Raw genomic sequence first — 10617 nt, 5'->3', positions numbered from 1 at the left:
GTTTACAATTTTTTAAATTTTAGTTTCCTGTTCCAGACTAGTTACACTCTATTGTTGTATTCAAACTCTGATTGTATCAATAAAAAGCTTGGCCTTAGCTGAAAACACATGCTCAGTTATAGGATTTCTGTTTTTCTTTTAGGGAGTGCCATTAAAAATCTGCGACTTACTCCATTCTTGGAAAAATTTAAAGCTAAACTGGAGGGGAAAACTTGATAAACAATGGCAGCACTATGGCTCAGTCCTTAAGAGCGTGTAGTACCCACAGACTTCCAACATTACCGCGGGCAGTCTGCACGTCTGAAAATCAAGTGTCTACCATAAGAGATGATCTTGCCCTGGCACTTTTGGGATTGTATGCCAGGGACGTAAGCCAGTATCTTCAAAAGTAGGCACCAATACAGAAATGGCCTGTTTTCAAAGTGCAGACCCCTTACAGCTGCTTTATCAGTGGCAGCCAGGTGCTCAGCATCATTGATGGAAAACGAGGTTGCTTTACGTTGACTGGGGTATCTGACATTGGATGTCTCTCAGAAAAAAATTGGCTTGAGGGTTTTTCCCTCTCCCCTACTATTAGTCTCTACTGAGGAGGTGTCTTCAGCAGTAGCTCAAGCTATGACAAATGCAAAGACTTTTACTGTCTGTTCTCTGCTGTTCTTCAGCAACGGCTGCCTCTCACCACCGTGAGAGGGGGATAATGAGCCTTAGCAGCATTCCCCTAGAAGGCAATAAACAAACAAAACGTTCAATTCAATCTGCTGCAATATCATTTCCAATGCCAAATTTTTGAGTGCACTACTCTTGTGCTTGGCTTTGGGTAAATACTGCAAGTAACAGGATTTTAGGACCCTCCCAGTACAGGGGTTATTTGTGTTCAGGCCAAGAGCAGGGGGGCTAGACCCAATGATCTCACGATGTCCCTTCTGGCCCTAAACTTCTGTGACCCCTTCAGAATGTGTGGCCTACTCCACAGTCTCTTGATGCCACTGAGCATCTTTCCCTTGAATTCAAATGGCCCTAGATCAACTCATAAGGTAACTGCTACCTTTTATGACCATCCAGCTAGGAAGCCTGCAGCTATGTAGCACAAACTGCTAATCATAACATACCTTTTTTTAATCAAACATCTATGAGCACGTGTTTAAACTGGGAAGAAGCTCAGAAACGTCTTCTGGTAGGTCTGGAAAGGCCATTCCTCTCAGGCTGCTCGGCAAGCTGCAGCCCTGCAAAAAATGAAGGATTTCAAACAGTCAGGCATTTTCCACAGAGCACAAGGATCCTGATGAGGAATGTACAGGTCTTGACATGCAGGGCTGAGATTCCTCTCCTTTGGCAACATGCGTAGAGTCTAACATGACAGCAGGGGCCAGCTTGAAATGAATTATTTTACTGTCATACAGTGTGGCTCCCCGCCCATCTCAACAGCACAAATAAAAGGAGCACTTGGATAACCCTTGCGATGCTCTTACACCTAAATGTGCGGTGAATAACAACTCCATTGCTTTTAGCTTCTTGCTGGGCTCTTAGATTCCTGTACAGGCAGGAGACTCTTACCAGGCAAATTCCATCAATAAGGTAGCTGGAAGAGCTATTAACGCCAATGATCTGCTCAACCTCAGACAAGATGCCAATAAAAGCTTTGGTGAAATTCCAGCTTTACTGTCGTTATCGACAGGAGCCCCATTGGCTCTAACAGGGCAGGATTTTGCCCTTGGACTTCAACCCTGTGCATGGTTAAGGTCCTAAGTAGCTGTTGGCATTTTGTTGTTTATAAAGCTGTTAGGAGTAACTGAACTGCACAGCAGCAAGCAGGCCATAAAAGTTACTTAGTCAGCAGAGCTGACTTCTGATGCAAGTGCATAAGTTACTCTATGCTGGCCCCTTACCAGCACAAGAGCAGAACCACTGCTGGGATCAGTCTCTTCAAGCTGTGCCCTGTGGTGACTGCTGACACAGCACCTTAGCATCCCACTTTCTCAATAAAATGCTGTAAACCCCTCCAGCCACCCAGAATAGGGAAGGTGCAAAGGTGGCCCTTTGCCTCTCTTTAGCATAATCTCCTGCACTTGCCGAGGTCAGAGCCAGGAACCTCCACTGCCATGTTTGTATTCACTTCTAGCTTAAATCATGGTGTTTTCTTCATGGGATGCCACTTCTATAGTGGATGTAACACGATCATTCCCCAAACGGTATTACCTCTTGAGAAAAGTCCTGCCCCACGTGGCTGTGAGACGGCAGGAAAAGCATCGGCTCATGATTCTCTTGGGCTTTTAAATAGGAAGTTGTAGTTTGATAGGATTTCAGTATCTAGGAAAGAGGGAGACAAGGTTCTTTGGGTAAATCCAATATATTTTACTAGACCACCTCAAATGGGAAAGAGGGAAGAATCTACAATTAAGCAAAACAAACAAATCTGGGGGCCTAACAAACAGGCCGAGGTCTTAGACTCACCTGCAGGCCATGGTCTGCACCCATTTGTAGTAAGCAGCTGATTCCCTCAAGAATTTGATCTCTGCGCAACTTGAGAAACCTCCTTGCATCGGTGGTGATGTCATTTCTTTGGGATTCCACCATTAAGACAGTGTGAGCACGTGCTGCACAATGTAATGGGGTTAAACCTGAACGTAAAGAAGCAGAGCGATGTCAACTGAAGGTTGAGGACTGAATACCTGACATATGTCTATCGCTTGGTTATGTTGGCTTTATTAATATTGATCCTAACAAAATATGACATTCAGCTCGAGCCTTCATCCTGGGTGTTTAATGTCTGGAGTTTAAAATGATTCATCCTAGATTAAAGCCAGAATCTGGAGTCATAGCTAAGGCTGCATCTCTTACCATAATGATCCGGTACGTTCACTTCCACTTGCAGGCCCCTTGCCTTACAGTTTCTCAGAACCTGAAATAAAGACGTAGGGGGAATGTAGACTCTGGTTTGGGCACTGCCACAACACACCAGAACAATGAGTCTGAGGGACTTCAGTTCATTGCTGGTGGCAATGTAACCATGTCAGACCAATGTCAGTTTTCACGTACGGAAAGACAGCTGTTTGGTGGAGGGCATTCACATGACTGTTCTAAGATGTGTGAATAAAGTCTGTTTATATGAGCGTATAATAAAACAGAGTCTCTAGTTAAAGATCTACTTACTTCCAAAACTCTCAAGTATCCATTCTCTGCACAGAGATGGAGTGGCGTTTTCCCCAAACTGTCCTGTTCGTTGACATTAGCGCCCAGGGAAATCAGGTCACTGGCCATCAAGTGCTGGTTCTTTTCAACAGCTAGGTGTAAAGCAGTCTGCGAATAGGAGAGAGAATTCAGAGTACGTGTTGGAAAGGCTTTATGGCAGTATTGGATATAGGCTGGAGAACAGATGTGGAGTGAGCACCTCTGGCTGTGAGTGAGAAGTGAATTGTAATGGCTGCAGCAGGCAAAGCTCCTTGGTTCTAGTTCTGCCTCTGCTGCTTATCTGCTTTCGTGCTCTTGTGTGAATCACTTCTCTTTACCTAGATATCTCTCTTTTTTTCTTATCTGTAAAATCATGAAATGACTACTGAATTCAGTGGTGTGTTAAACATCTTAACTACTGCTTGGAAGGTGCTCTGAGAGCCTTGCCTAAGCTACAAAAGTGCCCAGTAACCTTTACAACATAGCAGCCTACCCGTTTTGCTGCGTCCTTCTCATCAATTTTGTTCAGACATGCGTATCTCCGTGCAAGTGCATAAACCAGCGCTCTCTTTCCCTGAGTGACAGCTTTGTGCAGCAGCCTGCAAGAGGATAGAGATTTAAAAATATTAGACAAAGGTGGGAAAATGTTCTCAAATAATCAAAGGGAAGAAGGAATATGGCGGGGGGGGGGGGCGGTCCTTTTTGCTTTCTGTAAACTAAAAGCATGCTAGTGTCTAACGTTTGGGTTGGGCCAGCAGTTACTCAGCTACTCTGTACAAATTGAAGAGGGCACTGGCACATTTCGTAGTATCTGCAGACCAGTCTTACTGCACAAAGCAGGGTGTCTTGTAGGCTTCTAATTCCCTTCACCTTCCCCTTACCCCCACACCATGAACACTGTACTATACTTCCCAGGGGTTCCCTGCAACTCTCCCCTGGGTGGGACTGTCTGTGTCCATCATCCCCCAACCTTCCCAACAGGGTCCCCATGCCCCAGGTGTATATGTACAACTCACAAGGGGGAAAAATCCTTAAACTCCAGCTGGAAAATAAAGTTTTGACCTCTGGGTGAAATTCATTCCATTACAGAGTTTGCCCCAGTACTGCATCTATAATTGCAGCCCAGACTCTTAGTGCTTTTTCTAACCATGCCTCCATGATCAGTAGCTGCCTCTTCCTTGTATCTAACAGATGAATCCTAGCACACATGCATGCTCATGTACATGCTCAGCCTACTGCCTTGCATGTTCTCTAGACATGCAGATTTCTGATGAAATGTTGCCCCTGTAAATTCCACTGATCTAGAGATTGATGAAGCTTTTCATTTTCTCAGCTGCAGAGTGTACTATGCACAAGTTTAAAAAATAAAACGAATCCAGAAAACACTGCTGGAGATGTTATAGAATTAGCAGTGGGTGGCTAATGATAAAAGACTTACTGTAACAAGGGTACACTGTATATTCTACCAGTTTGTTCAGGCACTCAGATTTGTTATTCTGCGCAACACTTAGGTTCCCTTGTTAGATTTCATTTCATGTAGTGTTTCAATCTGTTGGGTTCAGATTTCTTTGACTGGTCTTGAAATGCAATCAAGAACTTAAGATTTTGGTCCTTGATTTAAAATCCAATGTCACTGCAGAACAGCAAGAAAGATTTTTAAACCTCCCTGCCTGCCATCTGACACTTCCAGGGAAGAAATCCTACCTAATCTACATAACGAAGAGCAACTCAGAACAACTCACAGAGACACTCTTATGGACCCAGAGGGACAGATTTTCCATCTCCAGCCCCCTCTGTGAAAAAATGAAGTTTATTTCCTCCCTATGGGGACTTTTTATCATCTTTAATTTTCCCAGAGCCTGATGAAGTGCATTTGAGCCTGAAAGCTTGCAGAAAAAGAGAAGCTGTATTTTATTTTATTTTTTTTTGTGATTTCCTAGTTGGTCTAATAAAAGGTATCATTTCTGAACCACGAGTTATGGATTTTTTGCATCAAGAACTTAAAGCATGTGAACTAGGATGGACCGTGACTGCTGAAACTAAACCAGGATCATATTATGATCTGATTCTAATATTGGTTTCAAATTGGCCATTGGGTGAAGGGAACTCAAGGGTTTGTTTGTTTTTTTTTTCCTTTTGGTAATCAAATATTTGCTTGTTAAACACTTTACTGTAGCAAAACAGGAGCAGTAAAACACTGGCCTTCAATTCAATTCCAATGAATCTGCCACTCCCAGTTCTCTGGAAGTCTACTGTGTGTACAATAGTTAACGTTATGTTTTGGTGTAATCTCCCCACTCTTTTTATTATCAGCTAATAATAATAAAGACAACTATCTCCAGAATGTCTGCAGCTAAGAAAACAGCTTAATTGCACATCTCTTTTTTTAAGGAGTTTTGATTATATTTAATTCCCCCCACCCCCAAGCTTTTTCTGTGTATGACCCAACCTTCAGCCTTATCTGCATTCCTAATCTATCCTGATCTCAGCAGTTAGTAGCCAGACAGTGGTTTAGCTGTCTTTCTGCAGAGACCCCGCTGCAGGTAGGCAAGACTGCTCTCTGAACCAGTGAAACCTGATGTTGCTTGAAGACCAGGCAAATTCTATGGATGCAAATGACCACTTTATTGCAAGTCTCACTGCCTTCCCATGACAGCAACAGCAGAAATGGGAACAAATCGCCAGTACAGATGAAGGCTTAGAATAGAAAAAGCAATTGATTTGCAGCAGAAAAAAAATCAGACCTGTTTCCATTTTCATCAGGTTCAAGCAACTTGTCCACTGGAATATTTCTCAGGAGACTCTCTTCCCAGTGGAGCTGGAACTGGAAGAAAGAGACAGCAGAAAGGTCCTGCTGTGAGAGGGCCCCCAAGGTTGATGTCAAATGTGCCACACAGTCTAGGGAGTTTGGACTAGTTCCCACAATCTTCTCTGGCCTTTGTCCAGGCAGGTTGTGGCAGAAATGCCTATCTTGTCCAGAAAGTCCGTGGAAGTTCCTCTGGGAATACTTGGCTAATGTGGCTTGCATCTGCCAGCTGCTCTCTTCCTTGCTTGGATTTGGGAGTGGTACTTCCAAGGACCTCGGGGGTTGCATTTTTGTATAATCATCCTCGTAATAATTCTCTGCCTGTCTGTTCAGTAGTGCATTACAACTGGGGAACAGCTGGCATGGCTGCAATTTTGTCAAGTCCTGGCAGCTTTCTGGAGGGCTACCAGCTAGTGAGGTGCTGTCTTCAGCTTCCCACCAAGCAGATGGCAGGTCTGGGAAGATGGTGAAGTGGGCTGGCTGAGGACTCAGGGACTCTAGATTAGACTGGCTGCGGTTCAAATCTTCTTCCAGTACCTCCACCAGGATGTCGAGGTCCTCCAAGGCTTTTCGTGATTTCCCAGAACTGTTCTTGCTCTAAAACAGCAAAGGAAGCAGAGAAGAAAAATGCAGATATGAGGTGTGCTGTTATGAACTGCCCTCTGTGATATGCCTGCAGGGTCTGGCAGTGCCAAGGGTGCTGTCACACATACCTGTTTGAGCTGTTTCTCTGTATAAGGGTGAGCTCTTCTTTTTTCTGTTGAGAAGAAGCAAACTGCTTGTGGTTATGCTCATGGAAGAAGAGAGCACAAATGATACTTATCCAAAATATTTCTCCCCATAGGAGAGGTCAGAATGGCCCCTGAACTTTCATCTCACCCTTGTGGGCCCTACTGGAGATATACCAGTAAACATGCAGCCAAGAAGGATTTAGGAAAAGCTGAGAACAGAAGCCTACTCTGTCAATCAATGCATTTACACCAGTGGCTGCTCTGGCCCTATAACTTCAAGGGACTAAGGAGCCAGTGGAAGGATCTGAAAAGGGAAATGATGTGGCCCCATTTTGTGTGTGCACGCGCATGCATGATGGAGCATCTCTTTACCTGCTCTTCCTGAGCATCCTTTAGTTGCCTTTGTTTGTCGTTCGTCCTAAGAAAACAAAGTTTAAATGCTGTTGTCTCAAATGATATATTAGTAGAAGAACGTAATGTGCAAAATATGTGGCATGAGCAAAATGGTTCTGGTAGATCTTGTAGATGGTGGATATGCTTGCACTGTGATCACCAGAGCTTCAAACTAGCAAGCCTGGGTACTACTTCCAGCATAGGCTTGGGAATATGGAGCTGGGTAAAAATGAAGGGTTTTCCCCATGGGATGGGTTTTGCAGCCTATGCTGAGCTTTTTGTTGCTGCAGCTCGTGACACTAGTGCTTGCTAGCTTGGGAATGGGTAAATGGGCTGCAATGTAGACAGCCATCAAAATGATGGGCAGAGTATAGAACCAGCTGCCTGTTCTCAGCGAGAATGAGAACATTCCTTGCTGCCAAGCTCTTGGAAAGCTCCCAGGAGAGCCTCTGCTTTGGGAGGTTCAGCATGAAACTCCACATCTCGATCACCTTGCCAGGAGTGGTTCCATGAGCTGAAAGCAGCAACAGGTAGGTTACAGACTTCCATGGCTGCTCTGAAGAGGATGCCTATTTGACTGGCCTGTAACACCGATGTCCATGCTGACTCTTCCACTTCCAAGGGATTCTTACCTTGATGTCATTGGGGTCCATGCCTTTGGAAAGGCGAATCTTTCGCAGAAGTTCCCGCACGGGCAGTCTTACCCTCACACCTACATACTGCCTCTGAGGGGGGTCCGTGCTAAGCCCAGGGTCTAGAAAAACCAGAATATGGGACTTAAAAATTGCTACAAGCCATCAAATGATCAAGAGAGCATCAGGCAGGCTTGGGTGTGTATCTAAAGCCATTTGTTTTTGAGAGGAAAAGTTCCCATTTACTAAAATAACCTGACATCTCTGACTGGGAGGCGAGGGGATCCAGGAGAAAGGACTGAACAGAGAGAGTTAAACGGCAGATCAGAAGTTGCTCAGCTTCACTCAACAGGGAGGATTTTGGAGGTGGGGGAGTGCTGGCTGACTGTTAATCATGAACCTGTTCCAGAAGCAGCATGAAAACTGGAAACAAGAAACTCAGGGAGAGTTGTGAGGAAGGAAGTTTGGAAGGATTGTAGGGAACAGGAAGGAGAATTGAGGCACAGGGCCTTAGAGACAGATTCTTTGTGGTTGTGTAAGTCCACACAGAGTGTAGTGATTTCAGTAGACTTGCACTGATTTACAGCTGCTGAGAATCAGGCCTAGAGGGTGCCTTTAAGGAGGTGTACTTGAATGCTCTGCAGAATACTGTTCCACTTAGTCATATTTTTCCATGGACTGAATTTTATTTGCTACAGTAAATTTTTCTTGGATTGCTGCTTCAAAAGCTGGTGCAACTTCTTTAGGCTGCCAATGGCAGTATTAGAAATTCACATAGGAGTAAACTTCCATCCTCTACCTCCCCTATGCAAATTGAGTTTCTTTTCTACCTAGGAAGACTTCTAACAATATTCAAATTCTCCTCAGCCTGAAGAAGGATGCATGTGCCAGAAAGCTTGCAAAGCAAGGAATTTTTTTGTTGCTCCTTAGTTGGTCTAATTAAAGATATTGCCTCTGACCCAAGATCTTTGTGTCACTCTTGCTTCTGAAACTGCTTTCATGCAATATATATTTTTCCAGAGTCTAGAATCAATGCAGTTTAGGATTCTTCTATACTGTGATGTCTGTTATCACTGCAAGAGGTGGGGAGGGAGGGTATTTTCTTTCCTTTGAGTGTCTGAGGTGTCCCAGTATTTTCCTAGGTAGTGGGAAAATGTAAGATAACACACAGGACACTATCACAAACCAGGTATGAATTCACTTGGAGTCTGAAGTGTTAAGACTCGTTGTGTGGGCTGCTGAATGCTAGGAGTCTGCCAGGGGTGATGGTCCCTGGAGCAAGGGTGAGCAAAGTTGTAGTTCTTGAATTCTTGCCCCCTTTGCTTTAAATAACAACATGGTGGCCTAGAAGGAACAGGTTATGCATAACTCGGGTAAGCAAACCCTTCAGGGACAGAAGCCATATAAATATATGCACAATCTGAGATGCCTGGGCCAAAATTTACCCAGAGATGAAATTCTCTGTTGACTGGCTAAGTCCTCCCCCTGAAGAGGGTCAGCACTCTTGGCATGTCTCCATAACTCCATAGCATACCTATGCCCTCTGGGAGCCAGCTTCACATGTGTAGACTTGTGTCACCTGGGTTTGTTTCTGTTCACTGATTAGGGAAGTTGAAACATTTGCAGCAGGAGGATAATGCTAAGTAACAGAGTGTGATTTCTGCAGCTGCTCGGGATTGTCATTTGTGTTAAACTCTGGGGAACGTTTGGGATTTCTGAATACTCGTAGAAGAGCCGTGAGTAAAATACAACAACATACCATTTACTTTATCTGTCAGCCAGCTTTGGAAGTGTGGATTACATCTATTTTAGGCTGGTGTTTTAAAAATGCAAGCACTTACTGTTTCAAGTGCTTTGAGAGGTTGGATGAAAAGTTGTTCTAGAAGTACAACTTTGTTAGTATTGCCTTTCAGATTATTTAAAGCCAGATGATACACCAAGCTACCTGCTCAAGTGCAGCCTGGGAATTGAAGTATTCAGTAAAGGTGATTTTCAGTATATGCAGCAGTACAGGATCCTGTAATTTTTCAGCAAATCTATATAATATTTATATATTTGCATGTGTGTTTTAAATAACATGATAATTGCTCTTAGATACAGAACCAAACGTGATTCAGAAAGTAGATGAGCGGTAAAATGTTATTATACAGGGTACACCAGTGAACAGAAACGATGGGCTATTACTATAAACATATGGAAGATGATGGGTGATTTTTAGGAATAGATCACAGCGAAACAAAAATGAACACACTTCTATACATCAGTCATTCATCATCACTTGGAATTATTATGGAACAAAAATCAAGCTGCAATTTTTGCTTCAGATTCCCCCCCCCCCCCCCGGTATATTTGCAGCCAGCTGGAAATCAATATAATTTATTGCTTGTAAAAAATGTTGCCAAAAACTGTTCAAAGCATGTAGATAAAGTTTTGAGCTTACCGGTCAGAGCAGACATCTCCTGCTGTTTACCTGAGGAAAGAGGACCCATCTTGGGACTTGCAACATTAAATTCTGTTAATCCAGAGTCTGGCAAGCATGGGCTCTGAAAACAGCTTCGGGGGCTGGCTGTTTCCCCAGGCAAAGGAGATCCTTGGCCTATACTATAGGCAGAAACTTCATTTTCGCTGTTGTTTTGCTTGTCCAGTAGTCCAGGGCTCATTTGAGCTGTTTGCAGCATTTCCACTAGGCATGTGGGGAAAAAGCTAATTATTCAAGGAAAGACATAAATCTCCATTTCACTCTGAGAACTGGAGGATAAGTAATTTGTTGCCTAATAGCCGGTTCTACCTTCACTATTGTCTGCAACAGGAAAGTGCACAAGTTAGAGAATGAAATCCACCTTTAAATCCCAGCGGTCACTGGAACCTGCTTTTGTGACTGACTGAC

At 43.8% G+C, this 10617-nt stretch overlaps 1 protein-coding gene across 1 annotated transcript in view; it reads right to left on the bottom strand.

The window, feature by feature from the left end:
* Positions 1 to 10617, bottom strand: part of LOC109317943 (NF-kappa-B inhibitor zeta-like) — an 11364-nt gene extending 747 nt beyond the window's left edge. The window contains 11 exon segments of the mRNA XM_019546910.1: positions 1126 to 1223; positions 2197 to 2307; positions 2452 to 2618; positions 2839 to 2899; positions 3151 to 3297; positions 3662 to 3767; positions 5913 to 6571; positions 6688 to 6731; positions 7078 to 7123; positions 7731 to 7852; positions 10171 to 10617. Coding sequence (XP_019402455.1) covers positions 1126 to 1223; positions 2197 to 2307; positions 2452 to 2618; positions 2839 to 2899; positions 3151 to 3297; positions 3662 to 3767; positions 5913 to 6571; positions 6688 to 6731; positions 7078 to 7123; positions 7731 to 7852; positions 10171 to 10408 — 1799 coding nt within the window. The 5' untranslated portion in view covers positions 10409 to 10617.

The sequence above is a fragment of the Crocodylus porosus genome, unplaced genomic scaffold, assembly GCF_001723895.1.
Source record: "Crocodylus porosus isolate Cpor-Errol unplaced genomic scaffold, CroPor_comp1, whole genome shotgun sequence".
NCBI classification, from domain to species: domain Eukaryota; kingdom Metazoa; phylum Chordata; order Crocodylia; family Crocodylidae; genus Crocodylus; species Crocodylus porosus.
This window is presented reverse-complemented; position numbering and strand designations above follow the sequence as displayed.